This window comes from Peromyscus californicus, unplaced genomic scaffold (genome assembly GCF_007827085.1).
Source record: "Peromyscus californicus insignis strain IS unplaced genomic scaffold, ASM782708v3 Scaffold_15__1_contigs__length_86483966, whole genome shotgun sequence".
Lineage (NCBI taxonomy): Eukaryota > Metazoa > Chordata > Mammalia > Rodentia > Cricetidae > Peromyscus > Peromyscus californicus.
The window spans coordinates 68,824,122-68,846,808 of NW_026294447.1; the positions used below are offsets into that span (position 1 = coordinate 68,824,122).

The window sequence follows — 22,687 nt, forward strand, 5'->3', positions numbered from 1 at the left end:
ACTGTCCAGGCATGATTCGATTCTGAATCAGCTTAAACAGGCCTCGGACTGCCACTGAGTCAGACCAATCATTTTCCGACTTCACCCACCCACCTTTGACGAGGTTTCAGGCGCCACTCTTCCCATTCTCCAGAGCATCCACTGTAACAGGCTCTGCTAACAGGGAAATCGAGGCCAGGGGACTCAAGTCCCTGCCCAAGGTCAGCCAGCTGGCTTGTCACTGGTCTACAACAAGGTCCTGACTCCTTCCTCTCCTGGGCTTTGTCCCCACAGCAGTCCTGGGTCCCCCAGGATTCACCAACCAGCCTCATTTCTCCAAGACAAAAGACCTGGAGGTGGTCCCAGACAGAACAACCCATCAGTCATGCCTCTGCCCTTCTCCTTGGGGACCTTCCCCCGACAAGCCTGCAGAAGGGCCTCTGGTGAGAGGGAACTCCATGCCAGGACTCCTCACTTGCTCCCTGTCACAAGTCACATATCAGGGAGGTGCTGGCAGGGTGTCTCCCACTTTCGCTAAATTGATCACCTCTCTAGGCAGTCAGGATGGGTACAGATTGACGTTCTTTTCCACACTGCCCTTCTTTTCTGTTCTGGGGACTGAACCCAGGCCTCACACCTGATAACTGTTTGTTCTAACACTGGGCTACATGCTGAGTTCCCTAACTACCACTCGTTATATATATGCAAATTGGCCGGACGTCTTTGGCTGGTCCTTACTGGGAAAATGAGGGACCACTTTTGTTTGGGGCCTGTCCCATGGTCAGACACTTTGAACTTCCTGCATGCCAGGAGCTTTGAGGGGCCTTGGGTTCGGGGAAAGGAAGCTTGTCCCTTCCAAGCTTATTGTCCTCTCAGGGATTTGAAGCTCTGCTAATAGTGTCCGTGACATCATAAGGGCTGGTGATGGATGAAGTCTACGAGCGTCATCACTGATAACTGTACCATCACCATTAAAAACAAGACAAAACAAAAACCACTGAGGAGGAGGGAATCAGGACCAGAGGGAGGTTTGAGGGGACTTTGTCTGAGGACTGGTGGCTCTTGATGGAAGGACCCACACCCAGTGGAAAGGTAGGTAGTCACTGTAAAGAGCGGCCAAGGTCAATGGACAAGACCCTGGAGTTTCTCCTCAGAAAACCTCACGCCTACCGCTTTCATTAGTGAGGAATCAGTATCACAGACTGGAAACCGACACTCAGCCCGAAGACCCCTAAAAGTCAGATACTGCCAGGCCCAGAAGAGGGCTGTCTGTGAGGGGCAGACCCCCTCCGCCCAAGTTCAAAGCCTGAAGCCCCAGAGATACCAAGGCAGAAAGAACGCCTGAAGAAATTGATCTGTCTACCCGACTGGCAAGTTCACAACGAGGTCATAATCAGAAAGCTATTAATCAGATCGGCTGGATGTTTAATCCCATCTCGCTGTCCCTTGCCTCAGCGTCCCTTTTCCTGGGCAGGTAGGCACCTTTGCCAGTTTCTCTGCTCCCAGGGCAGGCTTATCCTCCTGGAGAGTCCCAAGTCGCCCTTTAGATATGCTAAATAAATTCAATCAGATGGCTGTCTTCCCTGTGCCAGGAGCCTCCATGTCCGTCAGGAAGGTGCCTCTGTCTATCTCTGAGCTCATCTATTCTGGGCAAGGCCGCCACATCCCCCAGCTCTGCAAGCTCGCTCCACTAACAATGAATCCTGTCAGAGGCAGTGTAGACATCCCACTCACACCACTGCGGAAGCTGGGAGACTGATGGCGTATGGCTCTCTAAGGGGTGGGTAGGAAGTCTAGGATTTTGTGGCCCAACATCCAGCTGCCCTGGCTCAATCACGTGTTAGGAGCAGCCAGAGATGACAAGTACATGCTGGATTTGTCTGGGTCCCAGCCCTACTTGATTTACAAAATCTGGAGGCAGGCTGATTCGCCCAACACCTCACAACCCTCTCTTCTCCCCACCTGCTCGGCTAAGCTCAGAGAATGGACCTCCAGGGGTTGTCTCCAGACGACTGTCATGACATCCTAGTTTCTGCAAACTTCCTACATGAAGGAGCAGACAGCAATTTCTGACAGGAAGGGATGAACGCATTGGAAAAGCTGTGGCGCTCACAGCCTACAGAAGTTTGCCTGGGAATCGATCCACAGACTAAAAAACCTTTTCTGTGTAGCCCAGGCTGACCTGGAACTTGTTATGCAGACCAGGCTGGCCTCCCACTGCATCCCCAGTACTTCAATCACCACTCCACCCAGCCCACAAAACCAGATTTTTAAAAGATGGCCTGAGGCTGAGGTGTAGTTCAGGAGATTAGGTTCCAGTTTGGCCCAGAGGCAGAGGCTGGTGATCTGTGAATTCGAGGCCAGCCTGGACTACACAGCAAATTCTGGGCTAACTAGGTCTCAAAAGTTGAACAAACAAACAAACACACATTGCCTCATACCAAAAACACCCTCCCTGACCATACACATAAAGGAAAATGGCCCCATCTCCCTGGTTAGGAGAAAGATGCTCTGGTCTGGAGCCTACTGCCATGCCTGAAGACTACAGACCCCCTGAGCATTCAGCACCGAATTCAGCTTTTTTGAAGACATGATCTATATCCCCACCTCTCCCGTCTCCACTCTGCACCTTACACAGAGCAGGAACTTAACAAACCATTACTTCATTCTTTTGCTGTTTGACTGCATTTAGAAACAATGAAAACCAGGGTGGAGAATTCCTGTTACTCCAGTACTTGAGGGGTAGAGACCGGGGAACAGCTAGCCTGCTAGGGCTAGGCAATGATTGCAATCTTTGTGAGACAGAAACCCAAGAGTTACTAAGGAGAGCATCCGGCCAACTTCCGGCCTCAAGCTAGCTTTCCACTGTTCTGGAGAGAAGACTCTCCCACCAGGTAATGAGCTCAGACCTCTCCTGGAGATAAGGGCCACAGCATTCAGCCAACTTCTAGGAAGAGATCTGTATCCTTTTCATGGTAGCGCATAATTAGTACTGTTTACAGATCTTCCCGAAGACACTCCTGGCCACCTGGTGAGGGGGTGGCAGAGGCTCTGGGTCTGTACACACCAGCCTCAGCTTCCAGAAAATCTGATCTAGAACATTCCTACTCCGTTTAAAGACACCATTAAAAGAGGAGGGAAATGCTGTCTTCTAAAATCCCATTTTCAAAAAGCTGTGTCTAAAACAACGAGCCTGGAAGGCCACGTCCCAATTTAGGAAGAAAAACCTAGGGTTTCAGTAACATACGCTGATTTAAACATCTCTTCCGTGGCAAACATCCGCTGATCTGTAAGATTTCATTGAGCTGCTAGTTCTCTGCCATGGCTGAAGGAAGAGACAGAACTGTCTGCTACACAACGTATTTCATATAGAGCACAACGTATTTCATATACATCCCAGGTTCCTTCCATTTCATATAGAGCCCAGGTTCCTTCCACCCAAGGGCAGGGGGATAAAGCTGCAGACGCCCATATGCACCAGGTCCTGGGTTCCACCCCCAGCACCAAAGCAGGGAATAAAAAGCAGCCAGGCCTGGAGGCATTCATCTGTCTCAAAGCCTGATCTACAAGATGCTCAATACATTTGCAGCCGGGGAGGGGTGGTAGCGGTGGTGATAAGGGCTTACAAAAAAACGTGCCTTAACACTTTGGACACTCTCATTTTAACATGTTTTTAAAATGGGCTTGCTTAAAGTATTATTCACGGCCGGATATATCAGTGTATGCTTTTATTCCCAGTACTCCAGAAACAGACAGGTGGATCTCTTGAGTTTGGGGAGAGCCAAGGCTACATAGTAAGCCCCTGTCACAAAATACCAAATAAATATCATTATTCATGACTACTATAGGCTAATTACATTGTATTTACTTTGTGGGCATGAGTGTGGGCACGAGTGCCACAGTGCCCACGTGGAGGTCAGGAGTTACCCACCATGTGGGTTACGGGGACCGAGAGGTCATTAGGCTAGGCGGCAGACTCTTCCCACTGAGCAATCTCGGAGGCCCGAAAATAGTTTAGTCATCTAAATCTTATTAGATCAAAATAATTATACTACCTTATTGAAATATATGCTGATTAAAAAGTTTTTCCTATGTGATCCAAGAGATTACACTTGTTGTCACAGCAAAAGTGTGTATAGTAAAGGGACACTGTTCAAGTGAAAGTATAAGCTAGCAGCCAAGGCTGATGCCCGGAGTTCCATCCCAGGGACCCACATTGTAGGAGAGAAGCTGCTCCAGCAAGCTGTGCTCTGATTAGCAAGCACACACGTACACAATCAGTTCCTAGGTTCAATTTCCAATAGAGTATGGGGAAAAAAGAAAAAAAAGTGAGACACACACACACACACACACACACACACACACACACACATACACACGACACACACTAGCTGTGGTAGGGATAGAGCATGCCTCTAATCCCAGCAGGTGGACATCTGGGAGGAAGAAGCAGGAGGACCGGAGGTCAAGGCCAGCCTTGTTGACACACTGAATTGACCCTACGGAGGGCTGTCAAACCCCAAAGAGAAAACTCCGCCTCATACAGCGCACGAGGAAGCTGAGTTTGACCTCACAGGTAAGAAATAAATGGTTCAAGAGTCTGAGTCAGGAGCTTGGTGGGTTAGCCTGGGCTCTCAATGGATTAAGTAGAATTGTAAACATATCTAACCTTTAATGCCCTCAATTGGTCTACCAGATTGTTATCTGAGGAGATTAACAAATAAAAATCTGTTGAATCAATAGTTTCATCCTAGGGAAGCTTGGCCAGCTTCTTCCGAAGTGGTCAAGGGAGAACACTGGAACAGAACACCTTGGAGGCCGAAAGGCCGAGAACAGTCGGGGAGGGGCCAGACTGGGAGACACAGGCAACAACCCCCCGGGGTTTCCTCCAGCTGACTGGCGCTCTGTCCAGATGGGAATCAGCACTTTTCAATTACCTGTACAGACGGTGCTTCGTAGGCACTCAGTCAGGCTGACTGACTGAAGCGTGTTCTACACTTAACCTGACAGGATTAGAATCTCTCCCAGTCCCTCTGGGCCATGAAGGAGACTGCCCAGTGAGGGCTGGGCCACCATTATCCTCCACTTACCTACACAGCCGGAAGTAACAGGATTCCTGAACACCTTCATCAAGATGAAAGAGGTGTCTACCCCAGGGCTACCAGCAGGTGACCCAAGTGATATGCAAACGCACTGGAAAAACAGCCTAAGGTAAACAGAATAGCTGCCAGTTCCCGTCCACCGAGGACAGGCCTACCCTTTTACAATGAAGATAAGAACCAAGAGACCCTTTAGAGTTCTAGTTCACAAGTCTGGAACGGTGGGGCGAAGGATGCTAACACCTATCTTTTTCCCCACCAAAAAAATAAACTTTTGGAGGGAAGAGTCGAGCATTTGACAGTTCAGGACTGGGTATTGGCGTGGATTTTTCTTCGGTGTTTCAGGGGTGCAGCAGGGAGGTCCACGGTATATCTACAGTCTTACGGTTAGAACCCCCTGTCTAGAATCCCTGGGTGAGAAACATTGAGACACAAAACAGGAGTCCTCCAGAGCGCCTCTGCTCCCAGGGAACCCAGATTTGAATTTAAGAAAATAAAGCATGCTGGACCTTTCAGGACAGAGTCCCCACCCACAGCCTGAATCCAGGCCTTGCAGCGCCCACCACGCACCTTGGATGGTTCTCTTGAAGAATGCCTTGCAGGCCTCGCAGGAGGCCACGCCATAGTGGTAGCCAGAGGCAATGTCCCCGCACACGAGGCACAGACGCTTGGGGATGGCGTTGAGCACGTACTCGCACTTGATGTCGTCCACGATACCACTAGCACAGTCCTCGTAGCTCTTGCGGCACGGGGTGCCTCCCAGCCCCGCACCTGCGAACATAGGCGGCGAGTCCAGACCGTTGGCGTGGGTGCCCAGGGCCATGCCAAAGCCACCGCTGGCGTCCGAGGAGCCGCTGGGGCTGTGGTGGCTGAGGGCATCAATGCCCGAGGATGGGCTGGATGGCTCCGTCTTAATGAAGGAGCCGCAGCTGGAGCCCAGGTGCCGATCTTCGGAGGACATTCGGTTCAGCAGCCTGGGGACACAAAACGCGGGAGTCAGTCCCAAGCTAAGTGAGAAGGTGGGCGGGGCGCCGGCCTAGTGGGCGGGGCGCATGGGCGTGTCTACAGCTAAGGCGTTGGTGAGAGGTAAGGGTGGCCAGACCAGTGGCAGCCACCCAGAACAGCCTTCCGCGACTTCGGAGTGCTAAGAAACTTTTGCATTCGTATACTTCAAATCACACACCCTGTGCTTTGCAAATTGCTGGCCTAAAGGTGACAAGATGCTTTTAACCATCCCTCCTAAAATATCTGGCCAACCTTCCTACCTTGACAGTAAGTGGAGGCTGACAATGTACCTGTCCCAAGTATGCAGCCTCCCTCACCTCAGTAAAAGAGGCTTTTAGCCCCTTTCAGTCCCTCCAACCCTAATGAGTTGTGAAGTTCAAGCGTGGGATCCTCAGTTCTTCACCAAGACTGCCAAATCTTCTAACTGGAGCAAAGAGAGACAGTTTGACCAAAGGCACCAACCAGATAGACAGTTGTTGATTTTTTTACCTGAGGTCCAGGCTTGGTATTGGAGGCCCTATCTAAAGTGTGATTTCTGGACTCTCTATTTTCCCTTTTTTTGGGGGGGGGAGGGGAAGGGGTGGTCGGTTTTTTGAGACAGGGTTTCTCCCTGTCGCTCTGGCCATCCTAGAACTCACTCTATAGACCAGGCTGGCCTCAAACTCAGAGACTTCACCAGCGTAAGGAGTGCACCCCCCCCCCCACACACACACACACTGTTTCTATTTTCCCTTCTTAGCCCCTGAATAATCCAGCTTGCACCCGGCCCCCCAGTCCACCAAGGCAGTCTCCATTAGAACGCATGAAGGAACCGGGCAAACCCAATTCTACACAGCTCTCTCTTTTGCCTCCTACCTCCTCTCTTTTTGAGATGGAATCTGTGAGAGCAGCCCTGGCTGGTCCAGAATTCATTAGGTAGTTCAGTCTCACCTCAAGATCTGCACCCTACTGCCTCAGCTAAGGAAGGGCTGGGCTTACAGGCCTACACCACCACGTGACTTCACAGGGTTTCTCTGTGTAGTCGTCCTGGAACTCACTCTATAGACCAGGCTGGGCTCAAACTCACAGAAATCAGCTTGCCGCTGCTTGCCGCTGCCTCCCGCTGGGGATTAAAGGCCTGCACCACTAAGCCTTAACCAGAGTTGTTTTCTCTTTTAGAGAGCCTCATGTCAGCTAGGCAAGTGCTCTGCTTACCATATTCCTTTTGCCTGATTTTTTTTTTTTTTTTTAAGCCTGGACCAACCTCCAAGAACGCTTTGGAGTCTCACCAATATGGCAGACGGTTTGGGATCCCCAACAACTGTGAGATAATAGTGTATTTCTGGTTATTGGGAGCCCTGTCTCTCCAGCCAAGTTCACATGAAAGGGACTGGACTGATGGAGTGTTCAGGGCAGCCTGGTTGTTCACCAGGTTCAGTTAGGATCTGGTCTCAGGCTGGTGGCATGGGTAGATTGCCTCAAAAACTGTCCAGAGGTGCCAGGCATGGTGGCACACGCCTTTAATCTCAGCACTTTGGAGGCAGAGACAGGAAGATCTCTGAGTTTAAGGCCAGTCTGGTCTACATAAAGAGTTCCAGGACAGCTAGGACTACATAGGGACCTTGTCTCAAACAAACAAAGAAACAAAACTGTCTATAGAGACATGATTTCCAAAAGTGGCCTCATTCTCAGACCCGCCTCTGTGCAGGGAGAGAGTACGGAACAGCTTGTGCACCCAGAACAGGGAAAAGGCAAAGAGAAAAGTCTTGGGAAAACAACAGGAAGAGAATGACTCCTGGGCAGGAAGGAAGGAACCAGAGCCGGAGGGCTCACACCTCCAGTGTCACTTGAAGGTAACTTGTCAACTCTTTCCCCAAGGGGGCCTTTGTCATTACACCCACGTAACAATCCCTGGCCTAGTCGAACACCAAGGCCACGGAGTTGTTAATGTGACTGCCGAGGGGCTTTTGGTCCCACTGAAGCGCAATCACTTTCAGGACACCTCCTGGGGTTGTGACCCATCTGCACATAAACCTATCAAGAGAGAGGGAGCTGCAGGTACTGGATGAAAGACCCATGCAGTGGTCCTCAACCTTCCTAACGCTGTGACCCTTTAATACAGCTCCTCGAGCTGTGGTGACCCCCAACTATAACACTGTTTTCATTGCTACTTCACAACTGGAATCTTGTTACTGGGTGGTGTCTCAGTTCCTAACCATCGGAAAGACGGGTTTTTCCACGGTGGTGACCCACAGGTTGAGAACCGCTGCTAAAGGCTCTTGTTCTCCAGTCTCCAGGAATGTGGTTTGTAAAGACTGGGACCCTAGGTCCCCCTATGTTCCAAATGGAATGTTCCTTCAACCTGGAGATCCTCTCGTAAAGCTCCCTTCCCTCCCCCAACCCCCCCCCACTCCTCACCCCCAGCGGCTCTCTGTTCTTTGTAAGCAGAGAGTCCCTTGTTAAGGGGTCTCCTCCAGGCCCTTTCTACATCTCTGGCTGCTGTCCTGTCATCTTCCTGGGCACTGCTACTCAACACCAGCAAGGTATCCTGAGGAAATAGCAGGGTGCCTGCCGTCTGCAGGGGAGTTGGACTGAGCACATGGCCAAGAGCACCTCGAAACTCCTCCCCACATGCCCTTCCACACAGGAAAACAGCTGACTCCTTGAACTTATGATTCTTGCTAGCTCTTGGGCCCCACGTGACGCCCTGGGGGAGGACCAGAACTCCCAAATTCCCTAGTTCTACTCAGCCTTCCACAGACTCTGAGAGCACCAAAGACTTCCCAAGATACACTTGACGGGGCAGTGCCAACAGCCGCTTCTGTTGAGCATGGGCTGCAGGCCTCCTCCTTACCCTCTCTGTCTCTGGAGGCACAAGAAGCATTTACCCAGGAGGAGGCAGAGGGAGGCTGGAGCTTCTCGGGGAGGGTGTGGGCCACAGTTTTCCACTGCCCTCCCTGTCTTGAAGCTCAGCCTACCCTGGAAGACACTGGAGGTGTCTGGCTGTGCTCCTAACTGCTGGCTTCCTCTCCAGTCCTGTGTCTTGATTCAGAAGGCCCCAAGGCATCCTTCCGTGTCTGGGATCCCCCAGGGCTAAGAAACTGGATCCTGGTCTCAGTCAGATTTGGCTCGGAAGCAGCTAGTAATTTAGTATCTGAATCCCAGCCGAGGGGCATTTGGTTTAATGACGTTATTTCTTTCTCTCTCTCCCTCCACCTCTCCCTCCTCTTCCCTTCCTCCCTATCTCTCTTGAGCTCTTCTATTTCTTTATTTCTTCAGTGGTTTTTTTTTTTTGAGACAGGATCTATGTAGTCTTGTCTGTCTTGGAACTGATAATGCAGGCCAGGCTGGCCTCAAACTCACAGAGATCCTCTTGCCTCCGCTTCTGAGTGCTGGGATTAAAGGCTATTTTATTATTACTTTGTATGTGCATGTGAACGTAAGCACAGGTGCCCTTGGAAGGCAGCGGGGGTGGGGGGGGGTGGGGGGGGGGGGTGGGGGGGGTGGGGAGATCCCCTGGAGCTGGAGCTACAAGCAGTAGTGAGCAACCTGATGTGGGTTCTGGGGACTGAATTGAAATCCAAAGGAAGAGCAGTTAGTGCTCTTAACCTCTGAGCCATCTCTCCAGGCTGGACTTTAGCACACCATTTAGCACTGCCTTCGTCTCTCAAGTGCTGGGATTATAGGATTCTAAAGTGTTTACCCATTACCACATCTAATTTAGCTTCCTCATCTCTGGCTATTCCAGCCCTACCAGGATGCCTTCCCATGGACAGTCAGCATGTCTGGGTCCCTACTTCACACCAGCTACTGGCTGGTTCGGAAGAAGACAAGCATAACCCAGTCTCCGGGTCAGACCCCCCTCATGAAAATATCCCAGGCCCCAGGGGCAACGTGGTACACTACCTCAGGGGATACCCCTGTTTCTGGTCTTCTTTGGCTATATAAAGATGCCTGAGAGGCCTTGTTCCATTTCTTTTTCTTTTTCACTCTCAGTGAAAGCACCCTACCTGCCTGCTCCTCCACTCCAAGCTTGTTGACCCCAACTGCCATGCACCAAGATCCAGCTGTACTCTGGATCTTTGCTTTTGTGTGTGTGTTTGTTTGCTGGCTTGACTCTTGGTGTTTTGAGATGGGATCTTATTAGGTATCCTAGGGTGGCTTGGTTCTCACTATATAGCTCAAGCTACCCTTGGATTGACACCAGTCCAACCTCAGTCTTTGGGGGCTGAGATTATAGGCGGAAACCACCACACCCGGCTTTGGATCTTCGTCTGTACTGTTGTATTTAATCATCATAACCTATCTGCTAGGGACTGTCCCCCTACTTTACAGAATAGACAGCAGGGACTCCAAGCTCATTCAGTTTACCAGAGCAGTGGGAGAAGCCAGGGGCCCAGCTAGCGCTGTCTGCAGATCTGGTTCGTGTGTCAGAACCCCGTCTCCCTGATCCCAGGCATGAGGAAACCCACTCCACCCACTAACTTTGTCTTTACAGTCCCCCGAAATACAGATGGCATCTTACTGTCCCCAAGAGACCCGAAGTCCTCATTGTTATCTCTTGACCCCCAGAGTTAAGAGCAGAAAACTGGCAGGGCTACACCGTGACACTGTCTCAACCCCAGGAGAGGAAAAACAATGGAGAACTCTGAGGGAGGAGGGATGTCTTCTCTGGTCACCCTGGTTTCACACACTTGTCAAGGCAAAGAAAGTTACTGAAGACGCCAGACTCTCTGGGACGCTTGGCCACGGTCTCTGTCTGTCCCTGACTTCAGGCACTTATTCACAGAGAAGGAAGGACAGAGAGAAAGGAGCCCAAGAGGACAGCACCAAGCGAGGCGGCGCACAGCTGTAAACCCAGCAAAGGGGAAGCAGAGGCAAGGCGACTGCAGCAAGTTCAAGGCCAGCCTAGACTATATAGTGAGACCCTAAAGAAAGACAGGGGGAGAGGGAGGGATGGCCAGATGGAAGGCCAGAGGGATAGAGGGAAGACAGGGAGGAAGGAGCTTGGGGATGTGGCTCGGTCAGGAAAGTGCTTGTCAGCAACTGTGCAGACCGGAGTTCAGGTCCCCAGAACCCATGTAAAAAGCCAGGCACGGGAGCACGCATGCAATCCCAGCACTGGAAAGGCAGAGACAGAAGGGTCCCGGGATTTATCTGCCAGGGAGTCTTGTCAAATAGTGAGCTCCAGATTCACTGAGACACCCTGTCAAACAAACAAACAAACAAACAAATAAATAAATAAGGTGGTGTGGTGTGGTGGTACACGCCTTTAGTTCCAATGCTGGGGAGATAGAAACAGGTTATCTCTACGAGTTTGAGGCCAGCCTGGAATATGCACAGAATTCCAGGCCAGTCAGGGCTGCATAGTGGCAGACATTTTCATTCATTCATTCATATTCTCTCTCTCTCTGTCTCTCTCTGTCTCTCTCTCTCTCTCTCTCTGCAGGGTTTCTCTGTGTAGCCCTGGCTGTCTGGAACTTGCTATGTAGAAAGAACAGGCTGGCCTCAAACTCAAGAGATTTGCCTGCTTCTGCTTCCCAAGTGCTGGGATTAAAGGTGTGCGCCACCACACCCAGCTGAGACCCTGTCTCAAAAAAAAAAAAAAAAAAAAAAAAATGGAGCATGATTAAGACACCCAATGTCAACTCTGGCCTCTATATACATACAGGTGCTCCCTCCTGTATACATAAACATGCACATGCTTAAATCAAACACATGCACACTTAACTGAGGAGGAAATAGAAGTGAACTGAGGAGTTGAGAGAGTAAAAAGAGCCTGTCACAAATGTGATGATCAGAGCCATCTGGAAGGGAGGTGGATAGCAGATTAGACGCAGCCACCAAGTCAGATGAAGGAAGAAGGGGCCAGTGTCCACTGTCCTTAGTCATTAGGAGGTGGCGTGGCCCCAGAACAGGATGCGTTTATGGTGGGAATGGACACAACGTTGCAATGGCTGCAGGGGAAGTGAACAGTGACAATTCTTCCCGAAGTTTAGCTGCTGAGGTGGAGGTGGTCACAGCGGGCAAGAAGGTGTCCCGCCTGCCTCCTGTCAGCGCCATCTACAGGGCAGGCTCCCTTGGACTCAAGGATGTGGGTGTGGGGAAGGGACACACTTTCTACTGTCCTTGATCACAGGAGTATCTTTGATAAAGAGAGGCAAGTCGTTGAGAACGGAAGGTCTTTAAAAACAATCATCCACGCTTTCCCGTTTGCCCCAATCCATCCACACCTGCTGACCCACCGGGCACCACCAACTGCGCTCTTCATTTCTCTCCCCAACACAGACTGCGAATTAGAGACTGAGCAGTCCTCCACTGCAGTGCCTCAGACCAAAAGTATTTTGGATCCGAGAATTTGTTTTCAGATTCTGGACTATTTGCATAGCCATAGTGAGATCATGGAGGTGGGTCCAATCCTAAGCATGCAGTGCATTTGTTTTTCCCAAAGGTTACTAATCTACAGAGCCAGGGGGTCATTTTAAATTTTTTTTTTCAGTGCTGGGGATCAAACCGAGGGCCAGCCCCCCAAGTACAGAACTTTCAGAAAAATCACCCCAACACTACAGATCTGATGGTTTAATGACTACCAATTTTGAATTATTAGAGATATTTGCGTAGTACTGGGGATATGGGTCAGATGAAAAGCATGTATGATATCTTGGGTTCGATCCCAGCACTGAACCAAAAAATAACAAATTTGGGTTTTGGAGCGAATTTTGGATCTCACATTTTCAGAGTAGAGCACCCCACTTTACATCAGTTGCTGATGCTGGTTTTGTATGGAGGGTGATCGGGGCATCATAGCATAAACCCACAATTCCAGCTACTTAGGAAGCTGGGCTGACAGGGTCACAAGCCCCCCCCCCCCCCCCGCCCCCCCCGCCCCCCCCCCCCCCCCCCCCCCCCCCCCCCCCGCCACCACCCAGGCTACATAGTGGAACTCTGTTTCACAAACCAGTAAATAAATCATAAAGTGTAGGGATGGAAAGGGAAAGGCTAGGGTTGGAACATGTACAGTCCCTGGGTTCGGCCCCCAAGATCGAGACATTTTAAAATCCCGAGGAACTAAGTCAGGATGGGAAGGCAGGGCCTGGATGATGACCCACCAGGCAAAAGCCTGATGTGTGTTCGATCCTGGAACCCAGAACTTCAGAAAGCTGTCCTGTAACCTCCACATGCTCCCCAACCCTTCACAAACAAGCATGGAGGGCGTAAGCGGGGGATATAGGTCAGTTGGTAGAGTGATCACCCAGCTTGTACAAGGCCCTGGGTTTGATCCCCAATACTGCATAAACTCATTCCTGGTTGTGTATGCCAATAACTCCAGCGCTCAGGAGGTAGAGACAGGAAGAGCCAAAGTTCAAGGCTAGCCTCAGGTACAGGGCACAACGGTTGAGTTGGAGGCCAGCCAGGGCTACGTGCAACTCTGCCACAAAAAGGTGGTACACACACCTTTCATCCTAGCACTTGAGAGACAGAGGCAGGTGGATCTCTGAGAGTTAAAGGTCAGCCTGGACTACAGGCCAGTACCAGGCCAGCAAAGGCTACACAGTGAAAACCTTTCTCAAAAAAAAATAAATAAAACCATCATCTGGGGCCGGCTGGATCAATGACTATTGACTCTTTGTGGGAAGGGAACAGACATCCCCATCTCAGGGCCTTTGCAAGAGCAATCACTGGTGGTCGAAGCCCCTGAGGCATCATTTCTCTTTGATCTGTCTGGTAACTGGAGCTCAACAAGCCACCTTGGCCTCAATGTCACCACCATCTGACTAAAAGTAGCCTCCGTCTGGCTTCCACACAGCCCCAGCTCGACATCACTGCACAGAGCTGAAGACTCTTTAAACACAGAGCGACTGGGAGAACCTCAGAAGTTCTGAGTGAAACCCCAGTTTTGCCCCCAAACTCTGGGGGAAAACAATTCCTGGTGTCTCATAAATTCAGCAGGAATCCCAGGGGTCCCCATCGAGGTGACCTGCCAGCAGGTGGGCAGGCAGGTGTAGAACTGGCCCACCTACTTTCTACTGTGGGATGGGGTCTTTTCACCACTGAAAAGAATCTGGGTCACCAAAAACTGTTGTCCTCACTACAGCCATCTGGCTTTCTGCTCAAGCCATGCACCTGAGGGCAGGGCCAAACATCTGGGCCAAATAAGCCAGTTCTGCCTCACGGTACAGTTGGTTCTGAGTAGCCAGGTAGTGCCTTCTCTAGTGCTCATCAGTGGAATGGGCTCAACCACAAGGCTGTCTAGGTGACGGTGCTGAGGAGGGGACCAGCTCCAAACAGTGCTGGTCCCAAGCCATCTCTTAGTGGGTGCTGCTATTGTGATCATTTCCAAGGACAGCTTCCGGAGAAATCCAACATCGAGCTGACCTGGGGTGAACTGACAAACACCAGCCTCATCCAAAATCGAGGATAAAGTGCAAGGAATTTGCCAAATATTAGGAGGGGAAGGGGTTGACAAAGGAAGAGGATAGACAGGCCTGAACTGGGAATCCACTAAGGGGGGAAAAAGTCTGAAATACTGACCCACACATTTCCACAATCAGTGACCTAACCGGAAACCAGGGACCATTAGGTGAGGCAGACGGCTCCTCAGACCCTCAGGCACCCAGGGAACACACCTAAACTTGCTGGCAACCCAAACACTTGAGAAGCGGAGGAAGAGATCCGCGCCAGCCTTGGCTACATATGGAGTACCAGACCAGCCTCTACCACGAGAGTCCACCTTAACAAACAAAGCAACCGAAAGACTAGCACTTAAGGAAGGTTGGTCTTGTTGGTGCGTGCCTAAAATGCCAGCGCTAGGAAGATGGGAGCAGACGAATCAGAAATGCAGGGCCAGCCTCAGCAACCGAGAAAGTTCAAGGCCATGAGACTTGTCTAAAAAAAAAAAAGGCACACCTTAACAGGGCCCAGGGCAAGTCTGTGGCTCGATGTCAGAGTCTCAGCTGTCCTGGTGCTTACTACATTAGAGTAAGGGGAGGAAGGGGCAGAAGGAGAGGAGGAGGAGAGGGGTGGGCCAACGATGAGACATGTTAGGATTATGACAAATCAGGGTCTGTTCACTGAGGTCCATTAATTATAGATGCATTTTTTTCTTAAACGCAGAAATTTCATTAATTCAAACCTTTCCCCAGTAGCCTGAATTGCTCATTTCAATAGAAAACGTTTTTTATCATTCCTGTGGGGTTGACATCTTGCATACTTGTGTCTTTCAACCAGACACGCCCGCCCAGCTGAAGTCACTGACCCTCAGATTCTCAGGGGGCCTTCTGCCTAACTTGGCGACTTTTAGATTAGGGAACCATAGCCTGGGAAAATGATTTGCCCCAAGTCACTAGAGCACCAGACTGATTGGTGGACGGCATTCAGGAAGTACGTACTGGATCTAGACCCTGAGCTGGGGGGACTTGCCTGGGAGACCAACCTGATGGAAAAGCCACCCACCTGCCACCATCCCAGGTCACATTGCTCTTTCCTCTATGATGTCTGGGTTTTATCTGTATTTGTCTCTCTTGGGAATATCTTCGCTGGAACCCAGGACAAATGAGTGCTCAACAGTGTAACAGCCTCCTCGACAGCCTTCCTCCTCCTGCACGCTCCAGAGCTCAGGCAGAAATCTGTAATTAAGCACCATGTCGCTTGAAAGATTAGTCAAAACCAGGCTGATCCCAGACAACTGATGGAAATCTCATTGCACGCAAATTACGGCATGGAAAATAATGATAGGTAATTAGTGTCTTTCAATCGGGGCTTTTTATCCATCAGTTTTCAGGCTGCATACATGAGAGTGGGGAAAGGGAGAGGCTGTGCTGATGCTGGAAGACACCACTGGATGAAGAGCCGCTGCCTCGGGACAGCTGGGAAGTCCCAGTCTGGCCCACAGACGGCCACCACTAGCTTTATGAAACTTCAGCCCTGACCCAGAACTTCCTCAGTGAAGTCCCTCATTCCGGGGTCATCAGTACTAGTGGCTCTGATTTTAGTCCACTCTGCTGGCTCTGGGTTCCCCACACCCCAACAGAGGGTCGGGGAAACTGTCAAGAGTCCGAATAAACTGGGTGTGGTGGCACAAGCCTGTAATCCCATGACTTGGGAGGCTGAGGCAGGGGGATGACTGTGAGTTCAGAACAGCTTGTACTACTACATAGCAAGACCTTGACTCAAAAACAAGACCAAAAAAATAAAAATGACAACAACAACAAAATGAACAGGAGTAGAAAGATGGCTCAGAAATTAAGAGCACTGGCTACCCTCCCAGAGGACCAGGGTTTGATTCTCAACACCCACATGACAGCTCACATGATCTGTAACTCTAGTTCCACAGGGATCCAATGCCCTCTTTGCCCTCTGGGGACACCAGGCACACATTTGGTGCACAGACACACACGTGGGCAAAACACTCAGACACATAAAAGTAAAAATAATGAACAACAGACTTGAAGGAGCTAGCAAGACGAGTCAGTAGGCAAAGGTGCCTGCTTCCAAGCCTGATGGCCTGAGTTCTATGCCTGGGACCCACATGGTGGAAGAAGAGAGCTACGCACACTCACAGACGCGCGTGCGCGCGCGCACACACACGCGCGCGCACGCACACACACACGTAATGAAAGAAATGTAAAACCTCAGAACTTGTTTCTACCCCATCTCTCACATCCTACTGAAGGCGACATGACATTTGACTTTTGCCAATGATCACAACTGGTCTTGAGACTGTGTATTTCACCCTGTATCAGTCAGTCATGTGGCATAAATACCCCACAAACTGGTGCTGAGCACACTCAGCTGTCTCTGGACGGCACCCTGTTCTCACATGAGCCACAGGCACAGTCTTGGCACTTAGTCCACAGCTGGACCTCAGTTCTGCCACTCATGATCAGGGTTATTTCACCTCTAGATGCCTCTGCTTCCTCGTCTGTGGCACGGAGATGCCAATAAGAGTGCTCATCTCACAGGGCAGACTTGAGAATGAACACCTTGACACAGAAAAGGCCCTGGCACATAGTAAGTATTCATCCGTCCGAGTAACTGTTCTATCATCCTTGTTTGGCAATAAGGGGACGGCCTCTACTTAACCTCCACCCATGCATCTGTCCATCCACCCATTCAACTCACACACCTGCTACGTCCAGAGAAAGTTCCTGCTAGCAAAAGTTACCCTCATTCAGGTACTTTCCCTGGGAACGGACATCCAATCCCAACATACTTCTCTCTCACTCTCTTTCTCAGACAGGGGTGGGCATCTGACCCAAGACAGGCCATCAAGTCCCTCTCGGAAGATTTCTGGTGTTGGAGACGCCTCTCCTGGGCCAGGATCCGCAGGCTGCAGAGCTCCAGTGCTGAACAAGGTCATGCACCTCTCTAATGTGCCACGGAAGAGAAGAATATCGAAGCTGGCAGCAACATAGAGCGAGGGTCAGGGGCAGAGGATTCTGGGAGGCTCTGCTGGGGCAGTGGCCAGAAGCATCTCTGCTCAAGTCATTGAGCATGGCTGCTTCCCCGATGCCCGTGTCCACACAGAGGGCTTCAGGCACTTGAAGGCACGACTCAAGCGCCATCCCCATCACGCCCTCACACATTCATTCACTGGCTGTCCTTTGAAAGTCTTCAGTGCGATCTACTGTTCCCCTAGACAACGAAGTGGACAGGCCTCTGCCCTGAAGGAGACATAGTACTGTATCATGTTCATTCTGGGCAGCACACCTTTGCCCCTACATTTTGTCTATGCAATCCGAATGCATCTGAAATTGATCACAAGTGGTAGTTTAAATAGTAGTTTAGGAAATAATGGGGCCTTAACTCGAAGGTATCACCAATGCAATGAAACATCACCAGCAAGTACAGCTGAGACAGCCAGGAGTTCACCAGAGGCCGTTGCTTTCCAGCTGCCCCTGCAGTCAGGTGTGACCATGTGACTAGTGTCAGGTCCAAAGGAAACTCCAATTCCTCAAACTCCAAAAGGCAGTCCAAACATCCAGAAGTGAGCTCCGTCTGGACTCCAGGAGGATTTCCAGTGGGCAGATAAAAGCCAAGCATTTCTCAGGAATTTGTGGTGCCGGTTCCCCTCTACCAAAAGGAGTCATTGTCCTTACCTCCAGCAGAAGGGACATATGGCTATCCGTGGCCCCTACTAGCATGTTAAAACCCATGCGGGCCTCCAGGCTCCTTCTGATCACAAGCACTGTTACACATTTCAAAGTCCATGTTAGCATCCTAGACTTCTCACCTCCCCCCTCCCCTAAACGCCCTCCAGCTTCCTCCTCCCAGCCATTCTCTTCCTAACTCTGTTATTTCCCCTTAACCATACCATGGAGAGATCATGTCATTGGTTTATATAATCAGCCAATGGAATAAGAACAAGTAGATGTAAGCCACTCTCCTACAGGCTCACAAAAATCTCCCATAGCACTCCTTTCTTCACTCCTCTCTGTCTCTGCCCCTGCAGCACCATCTGCAGGACATAGGCAGAGGATCCAGAAGGGGACTCAGGAGATACGAGAGTCACAATGTGGAAGGAGCCTGGGACCCAGATCATCTGGTAAAGCCTCCCTGTCAAACACAATCTCTAGAGTGGTAGAGGGACAAGATGAGCTTCTTGTGGAGTTAGCCAATGCTGCCCCCTAACTAATACCAGGAGTAAGGCTCCATATGGTGCAAATTTAGTCAGTGATGAGGACCCTGCATAGCAGGGGACAATCTGAAACAGTGGGATGGGTGTGCCCTGATAGGAGACTTCTCAGATGAGGCCTTATTCAGGGAAAGCTCTGCTGGAGGAGGAGCAGGGAGACCTGTGGCTGAGAAAGAGGTGAGGTGGGAGAGCTCTCCCTGTTAGCTCGGACCAGTGCTGAACAAAGCAGCAATGGATGACAGACACCTTCTTCATCCTGGGCATTGTGCTTCTGTCTGTGCAATCCAGGGAGAATTGGCATTTAAGGTGCTTGGTCCACACTGCTGACCTCCACTCTCCTCTCAGCCAGGTGCCCATCACAAACCCAGCGCTCCTACCAGCTTATGCATATCAACAAAGAGCACCGCGTGGGAGCCCAGTGAGAGGACAATTCTACCCACTCTCTGGTTATCGAAGTGGCCCTTTCTATGTGGCCTTGATGCACAGCACAGGTGACACAGGCTGTTTGTGGCACTCAGCATCCTTTTCTTATCCTTGCTCCATTTTCCAGCTTTGTGTTATCTAGGCAGATGACAGGGCCATTTTCATTCAGTGAGATGGATGGGGACCAGGCCATCTGCAGTCAACTAGCACAGCTCTGATCTTGGTAGTGACATTGGCAATGTTACAAGGGGTTTGCTCTATGTCAGACATGGAACAAGTAGGTATGAGGTCGCTGATTCACTAAAATTTGCTGAGCTGGGCCCGATCATTCCCCTGCTGTGCCTTGTCCCCCCCATCCTAGGCTTTTTACAACTTTGGGACAAGATCTCACTCTATAGCCAAAGCTGGCCTAGAACTCACTTTGTAGAACCAGACTGGCCTGGAATGCATAGCAGTCCTCTAGTCTCAGCCTTATCAACTAGTGGGATTATAAGCACGTGCCTCTGTGCCTACCTCTTGTTTCCCCATTTTTCAGATGAAGACATTGAGGCCCAGAAGGGAAAGAGTCAGTATCTCGGCAAGGGTCACACAGTCAGAAAACGCTGTCGTGAGTTACTGTGTGAAAGGTACTGTCCTACACTCAGAAAGCAGGAATTCTACCTAGCCTGGGGCCTTCCAGGATCAGCCCACCACCTCTGCTGTTTCCTGCCCACTTTCCTCCAGGGTTGCACCATCACAGCCTACACAACTTCTGTTGTGAAACAAAACTTGTCCTGGGGAGACATGGCACGTGTCTTCTGACCCCAGACAGGGATCCCCACCAGACCAATGTGCAGATACCCTCTAAGTCCAACTTGGTAACCAGTTAGTTTTATCGGGGTTACTTACAGGCACAGGGATGACTCAAAGACAGCTGCATCGGCAAGGCCCACCCCAGCAGAGGGGTGACAGCTCATAAAAGCTGGGAACCCGGAGCACACGGCACAGTCTGCAGGCAGTTCAACAGGTTGGAGGATGTCATTTCCAGGAGGCTGTTGGTCTACACCTCTTCCAGGCAGCTGCTCTGGTCACCGAGTCCTCTCTGCAGCTTTTTCTCCTCCCGGAGTCTTCTTAAGAGCATCTCAGCTCGGCTGGGAACCTTCCTGGCAGTTTAGCTTTTGCTTTCTCACGAGCAGCTCTCAGCTTTTATTGTTTACTGGGGCAGGGCGGGGCCTAGTGAATCTGGTCAGTTTCGGGGAGTTCCTGGAGCTGTTTTACAGTTGTTTACCTCCTGCTTAAGGAGCTCCCCTGCAGGATGGAATGTTTTTTTACCTCAGAGGGAAACTTCAGACCACACCTCCTCCCTCACCTGTGTTGGGGGTTGGGGTCAAGGGCCTGCAGAATGCCAGTTGCTGGCTGCACCACTGCCCCAGCCGTCTGCCTGGCGGTTCCTTAACTACATTGATCCTCCATGTTACCAGGAATTCCATCTGGCTTCTCTCTTGCTTTCTGCCAGTGCCTACAACACCAGCAGGCTGTGCTGGCTAGTTTTGTATCAACTTGAGATAAACTGGAGTCATTTGGGAAGGGAAAACCCCAGTTGAGAAAAGTGGCCTCTGCAAGCCTCAGGTGCATTTTTAAAATTGGTGGATGGAGGTGGAAGAAGGGCCCAGCCCATTGTGGAGAGTGCCACCTCTGTGCTGGGGGTCCTGGAGTGTATAAGAAAGCAAACTGAGCAAGCCGTGAGGGGCAAGGCAATGAGCAGCCCTCCTCCATGGCCGTTGCATCAATTACTAGTCATCCTTCCAGAATCCTGCCTTGAGTTCCCGCCCTGACTTCCCTGGATGATGGACTGCAAGTTGTAAGAAGAAACAAACCCTTTCCTTCCTGAGTTGCTTCAGGTCACGGTGGGGGTAAGGGGGGGTTGTTTTGTTGTGTTTTGTTTTTGTTTTTTTTTGTTTTTAATTTATTTATTTTACATCCCAATTACAATTTCCTCTCCCTCCTCTTCTCCCATTCCCTCCTTCCTATTCCCCCCCCCCCGCCCGCCTCCCCCCCCCAACCCATCCACTCCTCCTAAGTTTCTGTTCAGAAAGGGGCAGGCCTCCCATGGATATCAACAAAACATGGTATATCAAGTTGCAGTAAGACTATGCATCCCACTCCCCCCACCCCCCCACCCCCGCCCTTGTATTGAGGCTGGGCAAGGGCAACCTAGTATGAGGAATTGGGTTCCAAAAGTCAGCAAGAGAGTCAAAGACAGCCAGCCTCTCTGCCCCCACTGTTAGGAGTCCCACAAGAAGACCAAGCTACACAACTGTAACATGTATGCAGAGGGCCTAGGTCAGCCCTGGTTGTCAGTTCAGACTCTGTGAGCTCCTATGATCCCAGGTTAGTTGATTATGTGCGTTTTCCCTTGATGTCCTTGACCCCTCTGGCTCCTACAATCCTTCCTCTTCAGCAGGATTCCCCAAGCTGTGGGTGTCTGGGCCTATTTCCATCAGTTGTTGGATGAAGCCTCTCTGATGACAACCGGGCTAGGCATCAATCTATGAGTATAGCAGAATGTCATTAGACATCATTATATTGACGTTTTTCTTTTCTCCAGTCATATTTGGTTCTATCCCAGGTCTCTGGGCCATCTACTGTGGGTCCTGGCACTCCAGGCAGTGTCCGGGGTGGGTTACTCTTATGGCGTGGGTCTCAGGCTGGACCAGTCATTGGTTGGCTACCCTTACCCCAGCACATGGAGTAGGCAGGACAGACTGTAGGACAAAGGCTATGTGGCTGGGTTGGCGTCCCAATTCCTCCACTGGAAGTCCTGCCTGGTCACAGGAGATGGCCAGTACAGGGTACATAGCCACTATTGCTAGGAGTCTTAGCTGGGGCCATCCTTGTAGATCCCTGGGAGTTTCCCTTGTGCCAAGCTTCTCCCTGACCCTGAAACGCCCCTGTCCCCCATTTCCAGCCATGTCTTTCCTGGTGTTTCATCACAGCAATAGAAACCCTGACTAAAACACAGACAAGTATCTGTTGAATAATGAAACAAAAAGGAAAAGCTGAGAGCTGGTTGTGTCAAACTGGCCTCAGATGGTCCCCGGGGCCATAACAGGACGGGGAAGTCACAGCCTGAGTGGCACTACAGAACCAGGGTCTGAAAAGGGAGGCAACCAGAGCTCTAAGAAGAGTCTGGACCAACGTCATCTGAGAGTGACTTCGGCATCGACCTCTCCATCATTCCATCAGGTTCCCAGTAATCTTGGTTTAGATGCTTAACGTGTGAAGGATATGTGTTTTTCTTTCTCAATTCTTTACTAACGTTTAGTGTGTGTGTGTGTGTGTGTGTGTGTGTGTGTGTGTGTGTGTGTACACAACTCAAGTCTCCTTCTATCATCAAGGAGACTGAATTCAAAACGTCCTGGTGGACATCATGGGACATCATGTGCCTTTACCTGCTGAACCATCTGTCTCCCCAGTTCCTGACTTTATTTTTTATACTACAGAGCCCAAGCTGACCTTGAACTCACAATGCCCTGTCTCTGCTCTTCCCTGAGTACTGGGATTATAGGTCTACTCCATAATTGCCTGG

General features: G+C 50.6%; 1 protein-coding gene across 2 annotated transcripts in view; it reads right to left on the minus strand.

Moving 5' to 3' along the window:
• Positions 1 to 22,687, minus strand: part of Esrrb (estrogen related receptor beta) — a 104,238-nt gene that overhangs the window by 45,562 nt on the left and 35,989 nt on the right. The window contains exons 2-3 of one of the 2 annotated variants that reach the window (XM_052739227.1): positions 15,516 to 15,688; positions 5,649 to 6,052 (exon numbers count right to left, since the gene is read on the minus strand). In XM_052739227.1, coding sequence (XP_052595187.1) covers positions 5,649 to 6,039 — 391 coding nt within the window. In that variant the 5' untranslated portion in view covers positions 6,040 to 6,052; positions 15,516 to 15,688. The remainder of the gene's footprint in view (positions 1 to 5,648; positions 6,053 to 15,515; positions 15,689 to 22,687) is intronic. The other variant, XM_052739226.1, reaches the window with a different exon arrangement.